This window comes from Carassius carassius, chromosome 42 (genome assembly GCF_963082965.1).
Source record: "Carassius carassius chromosome 42, fCarCar2.1, whole genome shotgun sequence".
Lineage (NCBI taxonomy): Eukaryota > Metazoa > Chordata > Actinopteri > Cypriniformes > Cyprinidae > Carassius > Carassius carassius.
This window is the reverse complement of record NC_081796.1, coordinates 24,571,310-24,595,810: the sequence shown is the minus strand read 5'-3', so window position 1 is coordinate 24,595,810 and position 24,501 is coordinate 24,571,310. Positions and strand designations below refer to the sequence as shown.

Below are 24,501 nucleotides of genomic sequence, written 5' to 3'. Positions count from 1 at the left end.
AAACCCCGCCCTCTCTATGTAATCTAATGGGACGTGAGACAAACTAAATAATCAAATTACACTTCCAATAAATGTTTTCCAAAGATGGCTTCCCTCATTTAGGTTCTTATCATGCATATGTATACGGAAGTGTTCGATTTCTTAACAAGTTTGCTTTTAACTAGTTATTTGATGCTATAAAAACGGGGTGTGGGGTCATGATTGTGAGCTTGTGATTGGGTCTGCAGAACTTTGATTCAACGGCTTAAACAGAAACAGCCCGAAAATATCACCTTCCCATTTAACTTCACTAAAAACATTTGTGCATTATGTCAATCCACACGCACACACAAAAACATGGATCCATAAATTCATTTTCAGCGTGTGAATCTGCTGTTCAAATCTGCTGGAGAACCAGTAGGTGGCGCAACTGCTCAGTACTATTTTAATGTTTTAAGCGACCGCTAATTTGCAGGGGCTACTGTGTAACGTTTTAACTTTTAACTTTGAGAACATACTTAGTACAAATCCTCATATGCAGTGTAAAGGAACTGCTGTATCTCTATTATGGTTACTATGGGCTACCATTTGCATTGCAAATGAACACTGCAGGGATACAATTATTGTGCACATTCTAGTAAATCTGTTGTTACATTTTTTAAAATAATTTATAAAAAAAAATTATATATAAAAATATGACACATTTAAAAAGTTTGGACTCAGTAAGATATCTTAAGAAAAATAATATTTTAATTAAGCAAAGACATATCAAATTGACCAAAACTGACATTAAATACTTTTATAAAAATAAAATCTGCATATTACAATGGTTTCTGAATCGTGTGACACTGAAGACTGGAATAATGATGCTGAAAATTCAGCTGCACATTACAGGAATTACATTTAAATATATTCAAATAAATTCAAATAGAAAGAAGTTATTTGAATTTGTGATCGTATTTCATAATATTATTGTTTTGTTGCACATAAGAGACTTATTATTTCAAAAATCGAAAAAAAAAAAAAAATCTTATCAACCCCAAACCCAAATTATTCTTCTTATAATTATATATATGTAAAAAGATTATTTGTATGTATATTTTTTATTTATTTTAAAATGAGCACTTATGTGGCACTATAGATTCACAGTTACAACTGTTTGCAAAAGTCAGTAGTCATTCAGGAAGAGTGTGTGTGGTGTTATTTAGTTGTCTTTAGCATCATAGTAACAAACACCAATGAGTAACATGAGACTCTGGTTGTAGGTGGACATCTGAGGCAGTATCAGGTGTTCATATAAGACACACACACACACACACACACACACTGACGAGAGTCTAGGGATCCAGCACTAGGACCCAGAAGCTTCCCAGTCCCTGCCTCTTCTCTCATATCACTCACTCCTCTCCTCCCTACCTGAACGACTCACTCCAGGATGGAGCAGAGAGATGTCGGAGAGACCAGAAGATGACCAAGAGACATCAGAATAGAGCATTGCCTACTGGTGTCATTTTTCTCTCTGTATACATATGTTATAGGTTTAGCCTGCTGCAAATGGACAACACCATAAGAAGACTTGGAAGAACCTGAATATGTCAGCAACTATGTAAAAAACACAATCTTTTATGGACTTTTTAACAGAACCAACTTCTGTAAAATTCAAACTGGATTTGATCAGTGTTTTCAAAAAGTCCCACCGTTGGACCTGCTACACTGGGACTAAACAAGAACATATATTGGAGTGTTTGGAATCAGTCAGCAAGCTGTAGAACTTCACTGAGTGAGACTAATTCTATTTGGTCTGTATATGTGTACCTCTGCGTGTAACTCAGTATACAGCCATGGGGAATGCAGCTGGAAGTCTGGAGATGTCACCCGGACGGGACGTCAAACGGCCCCTCAGCACTTATGGGCAGAAACAGCCACCGGCCCCTAAACTGCCCCTACCTCCTGAGGAGGAAATAGAGGAGAGGTTCAACATTGTGTTGGTATGTACATGACAAAATCCCACAATTTCATAGATTAAAAGTGTTTTACCCACTGAACACCGAAAAACAGCATGTTCAAGTATAGTATGTGTGTAATGTGCCACTGCTTTAACAACAAATGCACCATGATGTGCATCTCTTTGGGTACAACAGCAAAGGTTATTATCAAATGAACACAGATAGAGCACAGCCTGTTTGGGTGGCATAATACAGCTAGTTGTACCACGTTAGGCTGTAGAATGTGATGGAATGTGAGGTAATTGCATTCATACACGTGTTTGTGGAATCTGTAAAATCTCCCCGAGTATGAGTGTTATGCAGGAGCGAGATTGTAACTGTGCAGCTGGGAGACTTTAATGTGTCATTAGGTGCATTTCATGCGCTTTATCTACTTGTTTCGTCTACATCTCATTTATTATGAGTGTACAGTTTGGGAGTTTCGGCTGCTTAATACTTGTTTACTTGGGTAGTTAATCCAAAGATTACAGTTCTGTCATTTATTCACTGTTACAACATTCCAAACTGGTATGACTTTCTTTCTTTACATACAATGAACAAAAATGGTAATCAGGGTCTGTCAAACTCCCAAAAAATGTAGATGAGTTTGTTTATTCATTGGAACAGATTTGGAGTAATTTATCTTAACATTACTTCCTCAGAGTCCTCTGCAGTGAATGGGTGCCGTCAGAATGAGAGTCCAAACAGCTGATAAAAACATCACAATGATCCACAAGTGATCCACACCACTCCAGTCCATCAATTAACATCTTGTGAAGTAAAAAGCTTGGCGTTTGTAAGAAACAATACATAATTAAGAAGTTTTTAACTTCATGCCACTGCTTCCGGCAAAAATACAAGTCCATAATCCATAACGCTTCCTGCAGTGAAAAAGTTGCCATGTCTGAATCAGGAGAGAAATATGCAAAGATCAACCACAGTTTACATACAAAAAAATTCCAAAATAGATCTAGACAAATATGTTTATGGCTTTTTATGTTAGAAGACAACAAAGGATGGACTTTTTCAATGGATTACGGACTTGTATTTTTCCCAGAAGTGGCGGTTTAAAGTTAAAACGTCTTAATGATGGATTTGTTTCTAACAAACATGCAGCTTTTCTCTTCACAAGATGTTAACTGATGGACTGGAGTGGTGTGGATTACTTTGTGGATTATTTCCAATGTTTTTATCAGCTGTCTGGACTCTCATTCTGACGGCACCCATTCACTGCAGAGCATCCATTGTGAACAAGTGATGCATTGATACATTTCTCCAAATCTGTTTTGAAGAAAATACAAACATCTACATCTTGGATGGCCTGAAGGTAACTACATTTTCAGCTAAATGTCATTACTGGGTGAACAATTCCTTTAAATTTGTCCATATGGCTGGCCGGTTATTGTTAAGACCTGGAATAACCTACATATCAACAAATAAATCTAATTCATGGAAACTACATGTCAGTTTCCAATCAAAAAAAGTCAGAATCCAACAGTCTACATGCATCTGTTCACATTCCACAAGTACCTGGGCTTAAAATGAATATTTAGCCAGTGTTTTACTCTTTATATAACTTACATTTGTCTGGCTCTAGTGTGTGTTAGTAAAGTCAGCTGTAATTTATTCCATGTTAATTAATTTACTCTGCCAATATCCTTGATGCTGTTCCTAAATCAGATAAGCACTCCACACTTTCCCATCATACAGCAGTGAAAGGCCTAATCTAAGAACAAGTATTAAAGTGCACATGCAGGTCCTCCATCAAACTCATTTTATCCAGAAACCATCTACAATGCCTACGAAGAAAGAGAGAGTTTGTGACATGCTGTTTGCATAATGGAAATAGAATGCAAATAATGCACGCAGCACCAGCAGCATGTTTGTTATAAAACACACAATTAAAATAGCAATCACTCAAGCACACCTAGTCAGGTACAAAATGTAAATATTACAACACAAAGCTTCAGTGCAATTACATGTGAGCTAATTTGGTCAAAGGAAAAGTTATAAGAATTATTAACTTAAACACTGGATAAACAATAATCAAGTGGGCATATACACACAAGGGAATTCATGCAAATACACATATACAGAGAATTCTGCATTCTTTTCTTTGTGAGGCTGAATGTATATAAAAATAACAATTCTGTCTTCGTTCACATGCATGTTTTTTGGCCTTTAAAACACTCAAGCTGATGCTTTCTACATTGCCATGCCTAGGGGAGGAGTGCAAAAACAACAGGCCTGTAATTATACTAATTGCCTTTTTAGTTATTGATATTTTGTATGTGGCCGATTACCAAAAGGACAAACCATCCAAGCTGATCTAGAAACACAGTGAATCAGTCAATATTACTGCAAAAAAAAAGGAGACATACTGTAAAAACTACTGTAGGCTCTGATGGTTGAAAACAACAACATAAGAAAATATCAATCTGAGCTCTTAAGAGGTGTAAAATTATGAAATTAGGCATGTTTTTAGTGATTTATATACCTGCATCATCTGCATGTTATTTACGATGAGCAGTGCTATTTTATTATTATTCAGATACTATTATAGTTTTATTTTTATTTATTTTATTTTTTTATTAGTTAGAATGCTAGTAATTATTAGTATTAGTAGTAGTAGTAGTAGTAGTTCTGTTATTTAGTAGTAGTATTAATTCATTCATTTTTCAGCTTTAGTTATCCTAGTACATCAAATTCAACTAAATTAAAATTAGAAATGTTGCCTTGACACCTAGCTGAAATTATTTCAGTTAATTTTTATTTTATTTCAAGGAACAAAAATGTTAGCTTTTAATGAGAAACAGACTGAAATTTAAGGATTAAGGAATTAAGGCATACATTTCTTCTTTTGTGACTGAGAAAAAAAAATCATATGTGCTTTAATAAACATCTTTGTTAAAAAACATATAGCTTAATTTTTAATTAAATAAATGTATTAAAAAAAATCCTTGAAGTGATTATAAAAAGTACCTAATTCGGCTTACAAATATGCAAAAAACTCATGCAAATATGATATGCAGAAAACATAATCTTCTAGTAAAATTCTGCTGAAGGTAAAGTAAAATGACAGATCTGAATGTGCATATGTACCACAGTATAAGCTGCATTGTTCACTAATGCATTATTATCTGTGTACATACTCACATATAAGTATTTGAGCACTTCAGTTAAGTTTTGTTAGCTGACTTTGAAAACTGTTTAACTGTTTTAAGAAGCACAAAGTCACTTTTACGAACTTTTAAATTAAATGTTCCCTCCTGGTGGAATGACCTCCCCAACTCAATCCGAGCAGCTGAGTCCTTAGCCATCTTCAAGAATCGGCTTAAAACCCATCTCTTCCATCTTTATTTGACCCTCTAACTTTAACACTCACTATTCTAATTCTATTCTTAAAAAAAAAAATCTAACTACCTTTCTAATCTTTTTGTATTCCATTTTCCTTTCATTAATTTTGCAATTGTATGTGTGTGTGTGTGTATGTGTGTAAAGACCTCTAACACTAGCTTGCTCTATTCTTTTTTATTCTATCTGTTTTCTTTTTATGTATTATATTATTTAAAAGCCCATGCTACGTGTACTGTGTTAACCTAACTGAGACTTGTTATAGCACTTATATCATTGCTCTTTTTGTTGTTTTTGATTGCTTCCACTGTCCTCATCTGTAAGTCGCTTTGGATAAAAGCGTCTGCTAAATGAATAAATGTAAATGTAAATGTTTTTTTTAGGGACAGAACATGTCAAAAAGGACAAGGAAAGAACAAGCTAATTCAGAAAGGAGAGAAATATAAATTAGTCAGTGATAGCTGAAGAGCTGGAAGTGTTTTGTCCTTGCTTCTATTTTTTTCCAACCTCATTGTCCACATTTCACAGATAGAAAAGCTGAACTATTGTAAAGACATAAGAAACTATGAGATCTAAATTAACATACTACATACAACCCGAATTCCGGAAAAGTTGGGACGTTTTTTAAAATTTTAATAAAATGAAAACTAAAAGACTTTCAAATCACATGAGCCAATATTTTATTCACAATAGAACATAGATAACATAGCAAATGTTTAAACTGAGAAAGTTTACAATTTTATGCACAAAATGAGCTCATTTCAATTTTGATTTCTGCTACAGGTCTCAAAATAGTTGGGACGGGGCATGTTTACCATGGTGTAGCATCTCCTTTTCTTTTCAAAACAGTTTGAAGACGTCTGGGCATTGAGGCTATGAGTTGCTGGAGTTTTGCTGTTGGAATTTGGTCCCATTCTTGCCTTATATAGATTTCCAGCTGCTGAAGAGTTCGTGGTCGTCTTTGACGTATTTTTCGTTTAATGATGCGCCAAATGTTCTCTATAGGTGAAAGATCTGGACTGCAGGCAGGCCAGGTTAGCACCCGGACTCTTCTACGACAAAGCCATGCTGTTGTTATAGCTGCAGTATGTGGTTTTGCATTGTCCTGCTGAAATAAACAAGGCCTTCCCTGAAATAGACGTTGTTTGGAGGGAAGCATATGTTGCTCTAAAACCTTTATATACCTTTCAGCATTCACAGAGCCTTCCAAAACATGCAAGCTGCCCATACCGTATGCACTTATGCACCCCATACCATCAGAGATGCTGGCTTTTGAACTGAACGCTGATAACATGCTGGAAGGTCTCCCTCCTCTTTAGCCCGGAGGACACGGCGTCCGTGATTTCCAACAAGAATGTCAAATTTGGACTCGTCTGACCATAAAACACTATTCCACTTTGAAATAGTCCATTTTAAATGAGCCTTGGCCCACAGGACACGACGACGCTTCTGGACCATGTTCACATATGGCTTCCTTTTTGCATGATAGAGCTTTAGTTGGCATCTGCTGATGGCACGGCGGATTGTGTTTACCGACAGTGGTTTCTGAAAGTATTCCTGGGCCCATTTAGTAATGTCATTGACACAATCATGCCGATGAGTGATGCAGTGTCGTCTGAGAGCCCGAAGACCACGGGCATCCAATAAAGGTCTCCGGCCTTGTCCCTTACGCACAGAGATTTCTCCAGTTTCTCTGAATCTTTTGATGATGTTATGCACTGTTGATGATGAGATTTGCAAAGCCTTTGCAATTTGACGTTGAGGAACATTGTTTTTAAAGTTTTCCACAATTTTTTTACGCAGTCTTTCACAGATTGGAGAGCCTCTGCCCATCTTTACTTCTGAGAGACTCTGCTTCTCTAAGACAAAGCTTTTATAGCTAATCATGTTACAGACCTGATATCAATTAACTTAATTAATCACTAGATGTTCTCCCAGCTGAATCTTTTCAAAACTGCTTGCTTTTTTAGCCATTTGTTGCCCCCGTGCCAACTTTTTTGAGACCTGTAGCAGGCATTAAATTTTAAATGAGCTAATTAAGTGGATAAAAGTGTAAAATTTCTCAGTTTAAACATTTGCTACGTTATCTATGTTCTATTGTGAATAAAATATTGGCTCATGTGATTTGAAATTCCTTTAGTTTTCATTTTATTCAAATTTAAAAAACGTCCCAACTTTTCCGGAATTCGGGTTGTACATAACGATAACCAATGAATGTATCTGCACTGCTGGAATTCCATAAAGAGAGATTGTTTGAGAGAGAGAGAGAGAGAGAGTGTGTGTGTGTGTGTGTTTGTGTGTGTGTGTGTTTGCCCTAAAGCAATATTCCTGCAGCTTGTGACTTTTTTTCTCCCATTGACCTGTTTTGCAAATTAGGACACAGTGACATGCTAAAATGCATTTAGCGAAGAACTGTAATTCAATATGCGCAAAAATGAAATGACAGCAATAGTCAAACATAATGTTCCGGATGTAACTTTTACATGCCACATACACCAACCCTCAATAGTCAGTAAGATATATTTCAGTAAGATATAAATATCTTCTGCTCACCAAGGCTGCATTTATTTGATTAGAAATACAGTAAAACCAGTAAAATTGTTAAATATTATTGCATGGTAAAATAACTTTTGTAGTTGAATATATTTTAAAATAAAATTTATTCTTGAGATGTGCAGCTGTATTTTCAGCATCATTACTCCAGTCTTCAATGTCAATGATCCTTCAGAAAACATTCTAATATGATGATTTGAGCTCAAGAAACATTTCTGGTTATTATCAATGTTGAAAACAGTTGTGGTGCTTCATATTTTTATGGAAACTGAGGAATCAGGTTTCTCTGATGAATAGAAAGGTCAGAAGAGCAGCATTTTCTTTTTTTACATTCATTTTTTATGCTATAACATTTGATGTTTGAGAAGTACAAAAGTATGCTTGTGTGTAGAAAGTAAAAACATTTTTCAATTGAAAACCCTTCAGGCCAGTACACCATGCGGAAATACATAGACACAGAGTTTTGGTATTCTTATGAGAATTACATTTCTCAAAATGCCTCCAAGGCAATAGCTGAACCCTGCCCAGGACGTTCCTCATCAGGAAGAAAATGATTTAATCAGTGGCGTTTGTTTAATATTGCTCATAGTGAGAGATTTGAACAAACCACTTGAGCACATAACTCAACCATGAGTGATCATGAATGAACTCAAATTGTGTGAGACTTTGTGGAGATCGATTACCACACCTGAAATTTATACTTTTATTAAGCATTAAATTGATGAAAAGTAAGATCTTTGTTACAAAAGATTGCGATTTCAAATGCTATTATTTTGAACTTTCTATTCATCAGAGAATCCTGAAAAATATATCCACAAAATATTAAGCAGCAAAAACTGTCTTAACATTGATAATAACAAGAAATGTTTGTTGAGCAGCATATTATCATGATTTCTGAAGATCGTGTGACACTGAAGACTGGAGTAATGATGCTGAAAATTCACAGAATCACTGAAATACATTACTTGAAAAAATCTATAAAGCTATTTTAAGTTGAAATATTATTTTACAATATAACTGTGTTTACTGTATATTACTGTATATACCTTTTTAGGGGATTTACACGCAGCTTGCGTGTGTGTGTTTGGTATCATCTGATGCTCACTGTCCGATGAGTAATTCTGAAGTAATTCTGTAGGGCCATAACAGTGTGTGTGTGTGTGTGTGTGTGTGTGTGTGTGTGTGTGTGTGTGTGTGTGCAAATGCAAACGCTCATGCCGTTCATAAATAATTGAAGAGATTGTCCTAGCAACAGGACATTCACACAGCACTAATCTGCAGAAAGGGCATTCTTAGAGTCAGCATACCTTATTACACATGTGATCTGTCCGCTGCTCGTAATCTGGCTCACAAGACACATCATCAGTTTATATGTGACCATCTGCAAACAAGTGCAATATGTGACTGGTGCCTCAGTAACTCTGCATTTAAACACGGCAATAGTCTGGGAACAAATTACAACTTGATGTGAAGAACATGCGAGATGTGCAAAACATGCCACTGAGATGTTTGGGTGCTGTGGGTGGTTGGCAGGTAGTTGCTTCTTTTTTTCATCCATTCTAGTTCAATGTTTTTTTTAACCCCTTGTTATCATCCGCCAGGCATAAATCTGTGAAAAGTAGAAAGCACCATCAGAAATCGATTTGCTGATCTGAAGAACATACTACTGTTCTAAAGTTATTTAAAATAAAGTTAAGTATCAGTTATTTGAAATTGTAACAATATTTCACAATATTCAAAAACATGAAAGAATATTACCGACCCCAAACTTTTTGAAAGGTAGTGTTTGATTAAATATAATTTTTACTCTCTAAAAAACTCGACCATGAAAAATGGATCTCAATAAAGTTCTTTACTGAACCTAGAGGTGGAACAGAGCTAATGGCTCTGTAGAATAATGAATTCAGACTTACAAAAAGGTTTTTGATTTGTCTCTTGCTCTGTGATTGTAGAATTCCATGAATCTTCCAGCTGATAAAGTGAAGCTGCTCTGTCAGTATGACAATGAGAAGAAATGGGAGTTAGTTTGTGACCAGGTGAGTTCAGAGCAAAAGCATAGCAATGTTCACTTTTTATACTCATTCACTGATTTAGCATAAAGCCTAAGTCTTTAACCAAACAACATATTAATACACCTTTAATGGGGACATAATGAAAACACAATTGTCCTTGCTCTATAAAAACTAAAAACTTCCTCTCAAGTGCACCCAGAGCATTCACTGAAAATAAATGGTTAAGACATAATAATGGTTTTGATGTCACAAATATGACGTCATTACCATATGACCATAAATAAATGAATAAATATTCACTAATCAGTTAGAGAGTAGGAGTCATTTACAAATCAAAGTCTTAAAGGAACAGTAACAATAATGATCATCAGGGTGGAAAATGTTTGGATGAGTGAATTGAAATCGAACCTGATGCACATATGTGAATACCAACTCCTTGTTTCTCTCCTCAGGAGCGCTTTCAGGTGAAGAATCCTCCATCAGCGTACATTCAGAAACTTAAGAGTGTATTAGAGCAGGGAGGAGGCAGAAAGGTACAGATATGTGTTTGAGTTTGTGTGTGTAAATAAATCTGAGAGTCAGATATAGAACTCGTCCAGTTATAATCAATCGAACTAAAATATGCGAGTCATTTTAATTAATAAAATGATATGTGTGTGATTTGTAGTTTAAGAGGAGAGTCCAAGAATCCACACAAGTACTGAGAGAGCTGGAAATCTCTTTGCGCACCAATCACATCGGGTAAGAGTCATCACATGACATGCAGTGTTATTGACTACGCATGTTACTGGTCTGATTACATTATAAATGAATAGGTACTCTTTTACCACTTTTTTAAGCTTAAATTTTCACATGTTAAAGGAAGAGTTCGATTGAAAATTAAAATGAACTGAAAATGTATTCACCCTCAGGCCATCCAAGATGCAGAGTTTGTTTCTTCATCAGAACAGATTTGGAGAAATTTTGCATCACATCACTTGCTCACAAATGGATCTTCAGCAGTGCCGTCAGAATGAAAGTCCAAAAAAAATGCTAAAACATCACAATAATCCACAAGTAATACATTTTAAAGTAAAAAAACATGCAGCTTTTTGCTTCACAAGATGTTAACTGATGGGCTGGAGCGGTGTGTTTTTATCTGCTGTTTGGACTCTAATTCTGACGGCACCCATTCACTGCAGAGGATCCATTGCTGAGTAAGTGATGTAAAGTTCTCCAAAGCTGTTCCCATAAAGAAAAACTCATCTGCATCTTGGAACATGGGCTGAGGGTGAGGACATTTTCAGCAAATCTAAAAGCAGGTTTCTGAAACATTCCATGAGAAACCTGGAGCTGTGTGTGTCTGTATTGACACTGGATTGGACAGTAATTAATCTGTCACTCATAATTCATCTTACTTGTGCTCCTTTTAATCTTCATTGTATTGTTCTCTCTGTCCGTTCAGGTGGGCTGAAGAGTTTCTAAATGAAGAAAACAAAGGTTTAGATATGCTAGTGGACTACCTCTCTTTTACTCAACGTGCAGTCACGTATGTACACACACACACACTGTCCAAGACATAATAGAGAGACCTAAATTCTTAATGTGACAAGGCGTCTGGGAAGAGAACGTGTTCTGACCATTCAATGCCTGAAACCAGCCCTCTGATGAAAGTTATCTAACACTGCTGTTATATTCTCTAGTCTGAGCCACAAACAAACTTTACAGAACAAAGCAACACTGCATGGCGGTCAAACTGCTTTTTGATGTTTTAAAAAGAATGTGCTCACCAAGCCTGTATTTACAATAAAATACAATAAAAACAGTAATATAAAATATCTGTTGTCTATTTGAATATATTATAAAAAGTCATTTATTCCTGTGATTTTCAGCATCATTAGTCCAGTCTTCAGTGTCACATGATCTTCATAATTCATTCTAATAGGCTGATTTGCTGCTCAAGAAACATGTCTTATTATTATAAGTGTTGAAAACATTTGCTGTGCTGTTTAATTAACATGCAATCATAAGACAGACGCTTACTGTGTTTTTACAGATATGACATGGATAGCTCTGACAATGGAAACTTTGATGAGAAATCTGTGGAAGATTTGACCACCAGTGTGACAAACTCCGCTACCCACAATTCCTCACGCTTAGGACACACCTTCACCACGAGGTCAGTCATGTACTGTATATTAAACCGCTCTGAGGAATAACACAGCTTGTTTCTTACTTAATCGATTTTTAGATTTGGATGTCATGGTTGTGAAGTTCTTTGTTCTGAAGAAGAAAATATATTTCAGAGCACTAAATAACATTACTTTTCATGTTAAGTTATTTATGAAATTTAACATGTCTTTAAGAGTACTTTTCACATGTGTGGTTTCAGTTCCTGCATTTTTTGTTAATTCAGGATGTATTTTAGTACAGAAGTTACTGATGAATTATGATTTGTTCATAAAAGGTTTCGTTCGCTCATCATGAGATCAGCATGCACACGTGCTAAACTCTATTACTGTACTATCATTCATGTGTGTCATCAAGTATGTCTGCAATGTATTTTTTTAACACACACACACACACACACTAATCCAAACGATTCTATCAGGATCAACTGCATTCCTGTTATAGAGAGTTTGTTTGTGTGCATCTGTGTCACATACAGTACTTTTACTTTTGGAGATTTCCAGACATGGAAGATTACACAGTTTTTAATTAATTTGTTTCTGACTTTGACTTTTTCATATTTAAACTGATTCATTTATTTCCTCGTGAAGATTTAAGAATGTACTATACATGTAAAGAACAAGTAAATAAAAAATGTATAATATTTAATATAAACATTTATCATGACTTCTTTTGCTCAGGAAATCTCTGCGATACTCGTGTCTGCTCAGCCAGAAGAACCACCTGCACCTCTGCATTATGTGTCTCCGCGCCATAATGAACTACCAGGTACTTCTCATCTCAATCTCATCTCATCTCATCTCGTCTCATCTCATCTCTTGACTAATGCGTGTGTGTGTGTGTGTGTGTGTGTGTTAGTTAGGGTTTAATCAGGTAATGGCTCATCCCAGCTGTGTCAATGAAATCACCCTGAGTCTCAACAACAAGAGTGACAGGTGAGAGGACATTACGTGTGTGTGTGTGTGTGTGTGTGTGTGTGTGTGTGTGTGTGTGGAATCTTTTGTTTCTGTACATACTATACATACCCGTGTGTTTGTGTTTAGGACTAAAGCTCTGGTTCTGGAGCTCCTTGCTGCAGTGTGTTTGGTTCGAGGAGGTCATGAAATGATTATAGCAGCCTTCAATAATTTTAAAGAGGTAAGAAAATACTAGCCTTCTTTCTCTGTCTGTTCATCTCGCCATCATCACCACCTCCATTGTCTTATTGTGCACAATCCAACACTGTAAATGAACATAACATAATCAAAACAACTATATTCAATATGTATTGTAAAAACACTAAAACATTTGTATTGATAAAATATTATAAAATATACCCTAATATAACAGAATAGAATAGTATAATACAAAATGTTTATTATAAAAATGATAAAAAGAAAATGTTTGTTTTAGTAAAACAGAATATAATCAAAAATAATAATAATAGAAAAAGAAAAGAAAAAGGTTTTGGTCAAGTACTTGCTAATAGACAATTTAGTCCAAAGAAGTGTACAGTAAATGTATGTACAGTAAACAGTTCCCTCTGAGAAGCCTGTGAATGTGTCTGTACGCTCATGCAGGTGTGTGGAGAGAAAGTCAGATTCCAGAAACTCATGGAATATTTCAGAAATGAAGACAACAACATTGATTTCATGGTGAGGACACGCAAAATGCTTCATTTGACGACCTTTATGTATTCATTTTTATGTTTAATTAGATTCTTACACTAATTTTATGGCATTTAGCTCAACAAAAAGGATGAAGGAGCATGACAAACATCTATATTTATGATCCATTTGTGCATTGACTTAATTTATCAGTCATTCTTGATAACTTTTACACTTTAGGATAAGAAGAAAGTGAATATGTATTAATAATCATTTTTCTATATGTATTACAAATTCACCTTATTAACATCACATGCATACATTACATACAGAATGCATTGGATTTCTGGACTTACATTAAGGTTTATCCTGTTGTTGTTGACCTTTTAATGTGGGATAATCAGCGTAAAGGAAAATTTATTAACATATTTTCACTTTTTGACCTCTAGGTGGCTTGTTTGCAGTTTATCAACATTGTAGTGCACTCAGTAGAGAACATGAACTTCAGAGTATATTTACAGCATGAGTTTACACAACTGGGACTAGACAGCTATCTGGAGGTGAGCAACGCACATTCACTACTGTTTCAAAGTTTGGCATGACTTATTGGCCATTATTTGGCATTACATTAAAAAATATATTGAAATAGAAAACAGATATTTTAATTCGTAAAATATTTTAGAATATGTCTGAATTTGTGTGTGTGTGTGTGTGTGTGTGTGTGTATGAGTGTGTGTAGAAGTTAAATGACACTGAGAGTGAGAGGCTAGAGATGCAGATTCAAGCATATCTGGATAATGTGTTTGATGTTGGAGCGATGTTAGAGGACGCCGAGGCAAAAAATACAATAATAGAACATCTGGAGGAGCTGCAAGAACAAAACACACAGGTACACACACACACCTATAATAACCTATAACCTATATTAACCTATAATAAGTCTGTTCTTATATAGTTCTGATATAAATGTTTTCATGTACATATATATCTGCATTTTGACTATAACAATAAAACAACATACATTATATATAATAATGAAATAATAATAATAAAGCATTGAATGCAATAAATGCACTTTCATTTTAAATGATGATGATTATTATTATTTATTTCATTATATTTATCCAGAGTTGTTTTGCAGTCTCAAATTTGAGAGATTTTTATTCTTTGGCATGTATGTGTAAAATGCTAGAATATAACTATCCCACATAAGGCATATCATGTTTATATTTCGGAAATTTCACACACACTAAATCATATTTAAGTAGTCTAGTAACACTAGTATGTTGTGTATATCAGTTAAACACTAGGCTGCAGCAGTGTGAGAGAGAAGCTGTGGAGAAGACGTCTGAACTGGAGAAACAGCTCATACAGAGTAGGAAAGAGGTGGAACTTCTGAAGGTAGCACAATCTTCTAAAACACACACACACTTACTTTTACTCCTGTTTCCAGGCTGTGAAGCTTTCATGTGTGTTTCCAGGACAGTGTGAAGGAGACACAGGCTCAGCTCTCTCAGCTGCAGCAGAAGGAGAAAGAGAGAGAGACACACAGAGAGAAAGAGCAGGAGCGAGAGAGAGAGAGACAGCGCTCTGCTAAAGCTCTGGCCGAGCTGGAGAAGATGGTTCAGGTTCTGGTGGATCGAGGTCTGATCCGCATGCAGAGATCCCAATCCGGTTCTCTGGATCTACACATTATACCAGCTGCTGACACAACAGGTGAAGATCCAAGTATACATACAGCCAGTGTTATAAATCATCAATTATATCCATTTCTATACCATTTCTATATAATTCTTATTATTCTTTTTTAATTGTAATACTTTTTCTATATAATTTTGTATATGTGTAATCTGTTCGTTTTCAAATTTGTTTCATCTTCCCAAACAGGATTATTATCGTTAACTAAAACTAAACTAAAATAATAAAATAAATATTAATAATGATAAATTATTTAAAACGTTTGTCATGTAAATTAACCGGAATAAAGTGTAAACTTATTTTAGTTTAAGCTTCAAAATTTCAAATTTTCATTTAGTTTAACTTGATGTACTAAAATAACGTAAACTAAAACTGAAATTAAAAATATTATAAAAATATAAAAAACAACCAATAAAAATGACAATGAAAACTAAAATTAAAATGAAAACAGAAAATGTAAAAATAAAAACTAAGTCTTTTGTAAAATGTTTGTACCAATTGGTAAACATACCAATAACATAACATAACATAACATAACATAACATAACATAACATAACATAACATAACATAACATAACATAACATAACATAACATAACATAACATAATCTGAGTCCTAAATCTAGATTATTATCAAATCTTATTTATTTTCTAAACGTCTAGCAACATAATATATCCGTGATGATTGTATTGAATATTATCTAGGAATATGAATATTATCTATGAATATTATCTCTCTGTTAATGAAAAAAAAAACTATTTATTATCTTCTCTTTTAACCCCCAGATAAGAGTATAACGGAAATAAAGGCCTCACCTGTGACACAGTCTCCGCCCCCTCCTCCTGGCCCCGCCCCTCCACCTCCTCCTCCTCCGCCCCCTATGAGTGCGGCTCCGCCCTCTTCATCTCTACCTGGGAGGACGGCCACTGTAAAGACAGGTGAGAGACATGATGACAGTCATGTACAGAACAACAAATCTTTGAAATGCTGGAATGATTTTGAATTAAAAGTGAAGCTGTAAACATTAAACTGAAAGATTTTCTTGTGTTTCTTCCCTTTGTGCGTGTGTGTGTGTGTGTGTGTGTAAGGTGTGAAAGGTAAGAAGCCAATCAAGACTAAGTATCGTATGCCACTGCTAAACTGGCAGGCTCTCATGGAGGAACAGGTGGCTGGCACCGTCTTCACAGAGCTGGATGATGAAAGTGTGCTTGGGGTCAGTTCTGTCTGTGTTTCCACTTATTGACATGTATGAAACTGAGGCACCTGAAAAGTAATGCCAGTTATTAACATTTGCTGCTTTGTGCTTTTTTCTTCTTGAAGTATATGGTTTAATTATTTAAAAAATATTTTCATATAAAACATTTATAAAAATGTTAATTATTTTTGTTTTTAATATATATATGAATAGTATGTGTTTCGAGCTTGCTCACAGAAATACAAGTTCAAGTTCAAGTTCAAGTCTGCTTTATTGTCAATTTCCACATTTACAGTACATACATACAGAGAATCGAAATTGCGTTACTCTCAGACCCCGGTGCATACAGATAATATTAACATTAAAGCCTAAAAAAATCTAGATCAAATATAAAATGTAGATACAACTATACAATAAGGGAATGTAAAAACAAAAAGGCATATAATAAAATTAAAAATAAAGTTAAATAAAGCAGCGCAAGGCAAATGACAGATATAGTGCAAATCAATGAAGTGAACAACAGTGCAGATAAAAGATTTTTAGTGCAAAAAAAATCACTTATTATAAGTGACAAAGGGCTCAAGAGCAGTTATTTTATTTAACTGACTGATGAGGTAGTGGAATGACGTCAGTTCCATGCCGAATGAGGTAGTGAGCAGACCAATGCTGCACAGAGTGACTTGTGCATGCCATCATATAATTATTGTGTGTGTGTGTGTGTGTGTGTGTGTGTGGTGGTGGTGGGGGGGGGGGGGGGGGGGTCATAGTTCAGTGGTGCCTGGGGAAGAAGAGGGGAGGTTCGGGAGGGAGTTCAGCTTCCTGACAGCCTGATGGATGAAGCTGTCCTGGTCCTGGCCTGGAGACTCCGCAGTCTCCTCCCTGATGGCAGCAGGCTGAAGAAGCTGTGTGATGGGTGAGTGGGATCACCTGTGATGCAGAGGGCTTTGCGGGTGAGACGTGTTCCATAAATATCCTGGAGGGAGGGGAGAGAGACACCAATGATCTTCTCAGCTGCTCTAACTATGCGTTGTAGAGTCTTATGGCAGGACGCGTTGCAGGCCCCATACCACACAGTGATGCAGCCCATCAGCATGCTCTCGATGGTGCCTCTGTAGAAGGTGTACATGATGGGGGCCGGGGCTCTGGCTCTCCTCAGTTTGCGGAAGAAGTAGAGACGCTGTTGAGATTTCTTGGCCAGTGCTGCTGTGTTTTCAGTCCAGGAGAGGTCCTCTGTGATGTGCACACCCAGGAACTTGGTGCTGCTCACTCTCTCCACAGTCGCACCATTGATGGTCAGAGGAACGTGCTGAGTGTGTGCTCTCCTGAAGTCTACAACAATCTCCTTTGTCTTCTCCACGTTCAGAGACTGATTGTTGTCACTGCACCACCTGGCCAGGCGGCTCACCTCGCTCCTGTAGTTTGTCTCATCTTTGTTGCTAATGAGACCCACCACAGTCGTGTCATCTGCAAACTTAATAAAGAGGTTGGAGTTGTGTGATGGTGTGCAGTCATGGGTCAGCAGAGTGAAGAGGAGGGGGCTCAGCACACATCCTTGGGGGGCCCCAGTGTTCAGTGTGATGGTGCTGGATGTGTTGCTGCCGACCTGTACTGCCTGAGGTCTACCAGTCAGAAAGTCCAAGAGCCAGTTGCACAGTGAAGTGTTGAGCCCCAGCTGGAACAGTTTGTAGATGAGCTGTTGAGGGATGATTGTGTTGAATGCTGAACTAAAGTCTATGAACAGCATTCTGACATATGATTCCTTTTTGTCCAGATGGGTGAGTGCTGAGTGGATGGCAGTGGCGATGGCATCATCGGTCGACCGGTTGGACCGATATGCAAACTGGAGGGGGTCAAGGGAGGGGGAGAGGGCAGACTTGATGTGGTGCATGACTAGCCGTTCAAAGCACTTCATGAAGATGGGAGTATGTGCAACAGGACGGTAGTCATTGAAGCAGGATGGAGATGGCTTCTTCGGAACTGGAATGATGGTGGTAGTTTTGAAGCATGTGGGAACAACAGCCTGGCTCAGTGAGATGTTGAAAATGTCTGTGAAGACATCAGTGAGTTCTGCTGCACAGTCTTTCAGTACACGCCCAGGGATGTTGTCAGGACCCGGAGCTTTGCGAGCATTGATCTTGCTGAAGGATCTCCTCACACTGTCTGAGGTCAGCGTCATCACCTGGTCGCTGGGAGGAGGTGGAGTTTTCTGTGCAGTGGTGCTGTTTTGTTGCTCAAAGCGAGCGAAGAAGGTGTTCAGCTCGTCCAGCAGAGAGATGTTGTTGTCACAGGTCTGTAGTGGGGCTTGTAGTCCGTAATGGTCTGTATCCCCTGCCACAGGTCCCTAGTGTCTCTGCTGTCGCTGAATTGATGAGCTATCCTCCTGGAGTGCTGTCTCTTAGCTTCTCTGATGCCACAGGACAGGTTGGCCCTAGCTGTTCTCAGGCCCACCTCATCTCCAGCTCTGAAGGCAGCGTTCCGTGTCTTCAGGAGTCTGTAGACCTCCCCTGTCATCCATGGCTTCTGGTTGGCCCGGCCAGTGATGGTTTTTGTGACCGTTACATCATCAATACACTTGTTGATGTAGGCAGTGAAGCAGTGCCACCTGAAAAGTTGTTAGAAACATTTGCTGCAGGATGTTTTTCTTTTCTTTCTTGAAATATATTGTTTAACTATTTCTAAAATATTAAAATAATTATATTTTTATATTTAATAATATTTATTAATATAAGTTTTTCATATTTTTAAAATATTAAAATAAATTATACTTTTTGTGATACTAACCTGGCTTATAGAAATGCACCTGTTTTAATATTTATACATTTTATTTTTTTTATTTTTTTTTTAAGGGGTAGTTTTTGGAAATGCATGAAACTACATGCAAATACTACATTAAATTAAAAACATTTCCTGCTTGCTGCTTTTTCCTTCTTTATTATAAAATATATTTAGAAAATTGTTTTTAATATCCATGCATTTTTAGCCTTTTCTTCTTGAAATATATATATTTTTATAATTTATATAAATATTCATATATACCTTTTTTTAAAGAAATATAAATCTTGTTTTTATTATTTATACATGCTATTATACATACTTGCATGTTTTAGAAATATTTTCAAGCTGTTAGAATTAACTCAACATTTAACATTTAAGGACTAAAGCTGATGTCACTCACCTCCTTGTCTTTGCTCTGTGTGAAGGAGTTGAATATGGACGTCTTTGAGGAGTTGTTTAAAACTAAAGCTCAGTCTGCTCCTGTTGATGTTGGCACTCTGAAAGTGAAAGTGGCTCATAAAACATCCAGTAAAATAACAATACTGGAGCCCAACAGGGCCAAAAACCTCGCCATCACCCTGCGCAAAGGAGGCATGAGCACCGCGCAGATCTGCACTGCGATCCAAACGTGCGTCACAGACACATTTTTGTTGCAACCTAAATTAGCATGTATACAACTAAATCTGATATTCTCTTTGTGCAGGTTTAATCTTGATTTGCTAAAGTCCGATTTTCTGGAGCTGCTGGAGCGCTTCATCCCGTCTGATTATGAGCTGAGCTTGATTGAGAAATATGAGCGTGAAGGACGTGCTCTGCTGGAGCTGTCAGAGGAGGACCGATTCATAGTGACCTTCAGCAAAATCCCGAGTCTGCCACAGAGAATCAGCACGCTGACCTTCATGGGCAACTTCAGTGAGAGCATCCAGCTGTTAAAGCCTGTCAGTATATATGCTAGGAGGATGCATATACTTGAATTTAACATAAAATTAAAATCTAACGAAGAAAAATCTTATTTTGCAGCAACTGAATGCCATCATCACTGCGTCCATGTCAATCAAATCTTCCAGCAAACTCAAGAAGATTCTAGAGGTATAAAGAAAATCTATTTTCACAAGCATAGAATAATTTTTGGAGTGAAAGCTGATCTTTCTCTTTTTCTAGATCATTCTTGCATTTGGGAATTACATGAACAGTGGGAAGAGAGGATCAGCGTATGGATTTCGACTCCAAAGTCTGGACCTGGTGAGACAAAACATCTTTACAAATTTGATTTTGGCATATAAAGCATATTTACAATTTTAGTTGATCAGTGTCACTGTACATTTCCTTTTCAATTGATGGTTCACATATTGTGTTTATACACTGGAAAAAATGTGGTAGGATTTACTTTGAAACTGTTTTCACTCAGAAAACCCAACATTTCAAGGAGAAACTGCAAGTGACACATTGTGATATTTTTGAAACAGAAAATATTAGCCTAATAATAGCCTATTTTCTTGTAAAACAAAGTCCAATAATCTTTATTTGCAACTTTTTAGAGTGTAGATTTAGCTCATTTTGTTTCATATATATAAGATAAAATAAATGCATGCCTCATTTTCTATTGTTTAATTGTATATTTTGGACATGTATGTCATGTAGGCTTATTCAGTTAAACTGAAAAGCATATTTAAAGTAAACTATGAAATATTTACATTTATGCATTTTGCAGACACTTTTATGACTTACATTGCACTTAAATTGGATCAGTTCATGATAACATTTTGTTGATTTATTGCGCATCTCACATTTCTGCTCTCAGCTTCTGGACATGAAATCCACAGATCGAAAACTGACACTCCTGCATTACATCGCCAGCATCATACAAAAGAAATATCCTCAGCTGCACAACTTTTACACTGAACTACACTGTCTGGATAAAGCTGCACTGGGTGAGCGTTGCACATGAACTCACATCTACTGCTCTACTGTAAGTGTGTATACCTGAAAACAGAGTTGCTCAAACATTTGCTACTTGCTGTAGTTTTTCCCCCTTCTTGTTTTTTTATTTTTTTATTATTAGATAAAAAGTTTTAATATAAATTATCTTTTAATTAAATGTAATTACTTTTTAATATTTATACGTCTTTTTAATTATTAATAAAATAGTTTAATATAAATATTTTTTAATTATATAAATATTAATATTTTAATATAATTGATAAAGTCATATGAAAATATAATCCTCAAATTTTATTTTTGTCCTACTACGATAATATACAGTAAGTACAATAAATAATCAATAAATGAATATTTTCAATTATTGAAATCTAAACAAAGGCAATCAAAACCAACTTTGAAGGTAAAAGAAATCCAGCCTGGTAACCTAAAGGTTGTAAGTTCAAATCTCTCTGCTAAATGAAAGCTATATGTTTATACGCTGAGCTGTGTGTTGATGTGTGTTTCTCTCAGTCTCTCTGGACAGCATCCTTGCAGATGTTGGATCTCTGGAGAAGGGAATGGATGTTGTGCGTAAGGAGTTTCTCCAGCAGAAGGACAGCACTGTCCTCACAAACTTCATGTCCAGTAACGGCAGTCTGCTGGACTCTGTGGTCAAAGACTGCAAAACTGCAGAGGTGGAGATGAGTTCGGTTCTGTGTGAAATCCTTTCTGAACAGCAGTGGATAAGAGCTTCTGCATGACTGATCATCTGTGTGTCTCTACAGGAGGTGTATCACTCAGTGGTGGAGTATTTCGGAGAGGAACCCAAATCCACACCTCCTTCTGTGTTCTTCCCGGTTTTTGCCAGGTTTATCAAAGCATATAAGGTAATGAAATTATTACCTAGTGCTCATATCATATCAGCATATATCATACTGGTATTGCATAATGTAAAATTGCTGAGAAAATAATTACAAAGAAATGGCAAGTAAAACATTGAATAGATTTTTTAAGTGGAAATGGCATTATAAAAGACTACTCCAATAATGTTTGCTTTATTTACAACTTAATTATTATTTTTATTTTTTTACAGTGCATATACATTACCTGACATAAAATGTTCTGATAAATTCATTAAGTCTGTTTCAAAACCTCCGTATGACACCATATAATGCGTTCAGATCAAATATCATTTTAATTGAACTGGTTTTGGTTTAGAAGTACTAGTTTTGACAATATATATAAAAATAATATAATATATATAAAATGTCTTTTTATTGGAGTTTGAGTCATTTCATATATATATATATATATATATATATATATATATTATATATATATATATATATAGTCATTTCATATATATATATATATATAATAAAGAAAATAGACTAAAACAGGCAACTTTAAAACTTAGAATGAAAAAAAAATCTAATAAAAGCTAATTCAAAATATTGATAAATACTTTAAATATATATATAAATAATTAAAAAATTAAATATATATTTAAATATATAAAAAATTACTGAAAGAGGTTACTTCAACATAGGTTATTCCAAGAATCCCCATAAAGATCCCACTCAGAGATCTCTGTCATGTTTAACACCAATGCTGCTTTGTACCAATGATCTTTTCCCAGTCTATCCTCTGGCATGTTGACTGAATCTCTCTTTCTCTGTAGCTGGCCGAACATGAGAACAAACAGCGCAAGAAGATCATCTCGGAGACTGATTCTGGCACAGATTTACCCATCTCTGACCCTCCCATGAGCAAAGCAGTGACTAATAAAGTAATGTGTGCTAGACAGAGACAGAAATAATGGAGAACAGGAAGTGAAATGTCAAGGCCTCACGGTTTGTTGATGTGTTCAGATGCCTCAGGTGGATCTGATCGCAGAGCTGAAGCGCAGGCAGATGAAGCCACTCGTGAGAGAGGGCAAAGACGGAGCCATCGAGGACATCATCACGGGTCAGGCTGGAGTCAAGCTTTACAGAAAACCACTGACTTAACTTTGAGGATTACAATAAATCTGATTTTAGTGATAGTGATTTTACCATTGTTAGGGGCTGTATTATAAACGGTGCAAATTAAACCCAACACCAACCTCTATGTCAAATTTTCAGGGATAAACAAAAATTATTTGCCTATTCTAATTCTTTCTTAAATTGTTTTGTCAGTTATTTCAGTCACTAATTATTATTTTTTATTTTTTTGCTATTCATACTATATTGTGTATTTAGTCTGCCTGTCATATTCCTGCGTTCCTGGTTGTCAGCTCTTCAGGCGATAGCATTTACGCTCCTCTCGTCTGTTCTGTTATTCGGGTTTCTGTGATGGGACTTCTTTATAACTGTCTCTCGTTTCCTCTCCTCTGTCTCTGAAGGTATCACTCTTCATCTACTTATGCTCTTCTGTAACACTCAGCGTCCTGCAAGTGCTTCCCTCAGTTCCTCTGTGTAGACCTCTGATGTTTCCATTTCTTTCAAGTTTTTGAAAAGCTCAGAAATCTTCAGATATCTTCATCAGTGACTGTGTGTGTGTGTGTGTGTGTGTGTGTGTGTGTGTGTGTGTGTGTGTGTGTGTGTGTGTGTGTGTGTGTGTGTGTGTGTAGATTTGAGGAAACAGCCGTACATCAGAGCAGACGGAGGAAGACGAAGCGCTAAATGGAAACCAGCTCAGCAGCTTCCTGTGTCGTCCGACATCTCTCTGTGAAACACACACAGCTCAAAGCATCCCAGGACGAACCCACACCACACATGAAGCCAAAAACAGTTTACAAGAAACATTTAAACAGCTACATTAACCTATTTATATATCTAAATTACAAAAGTTCAATTATTTATATACAATTTAGCTAACAACTTGGCAAATCTCAAGAAACCTGTCAAAAAAGTGCGTGTATCGCCCCAAAATTACAAGAATAAAATTAAGAAATGCATTTAAAATTTGCCCCCCCCCCCAAAAAAAATGTAAAAAAAAATTGAACATGTGCTTGTATATTTAATATTTCACCCAAAAATGTAAAAAATTAAGAATTTGAACATGCTTATGTATTTAATATTTATCCCTAAAATTAAAATAAAAAATTCCAGGAATTTAAAGAATTTGAACAAGTGGTGGGCATACATTTTTTTTTATCTAGATTAATCTCAGTGTGATCTTGAAATTAATCTAGATTAAAATGGCGCATTCGAATTCTTACCCAAATAAAATTGACAAACAGTAAGTCTTTGAGAAGGGGTTTATCAAGCTAGGTGGTGCATTAGAAAAGGGGC

General features: G+C 36.1%; 1 protein-coding gene across 1 annotated transcript; it reads left to right on the top strand.

Annotated features, from left to right (window-relative positions):
- Nucleotides 1-1,426: 1,426 nt before the first annotated feature.
- Nucleotides 1,427-24,155, top strand: LOC132124293 (formin-like protein 1). Its single transcript, XM_059535250.1, has 26 exons — nucleotides 1,427-1,967; nucleotides 9,824-9,907; nucleotides 10,336-10,416; nucleotides 10,551-10,624; nucleotides 11,328-11,411; nucleotides 11,919-12,041; nucleotides 12,733-12,820; nucleotides 12,911-12,987; nucleotides 13,096-13,189; nucleotides 13,612-13,686; nucleotides 14,088-14,198; nucleotides 14,378-14,527; nucleotides 14,938-15,039; nucleotides 15,120-15,354; nucleotides 16,122-16,274; nucleotides 16,425-16,549; nucleotides 19,732-19,934; nucleotides 20,010-20,244; nucleotides 20,327-20,395; nucleotides 20,468-20,548; nucleotides 21,108-21,237; nucleotides 21,758-21,921; nucleotides 22,012-22,113; nucleotides 22,908-23,015; nucleotides 23,098-23,194; nucleotides 23,838-24,155. Exons 1-26 carry the CDS (start codon nucleotides 1,821-1,823, stop codon nucleotides 23,936-23,938), a joined length of 3,093 nt encoding a protein of 1,030 aa, XP_059391233.1. The 5' UTR covers nucleotides 1,427-1,820; the 3' UTR covers nucleotides 23,939-24,155.
- The last annotated feature ends 346 nt before the right edge of the window (nucleotides 24,156-24,501 follow it).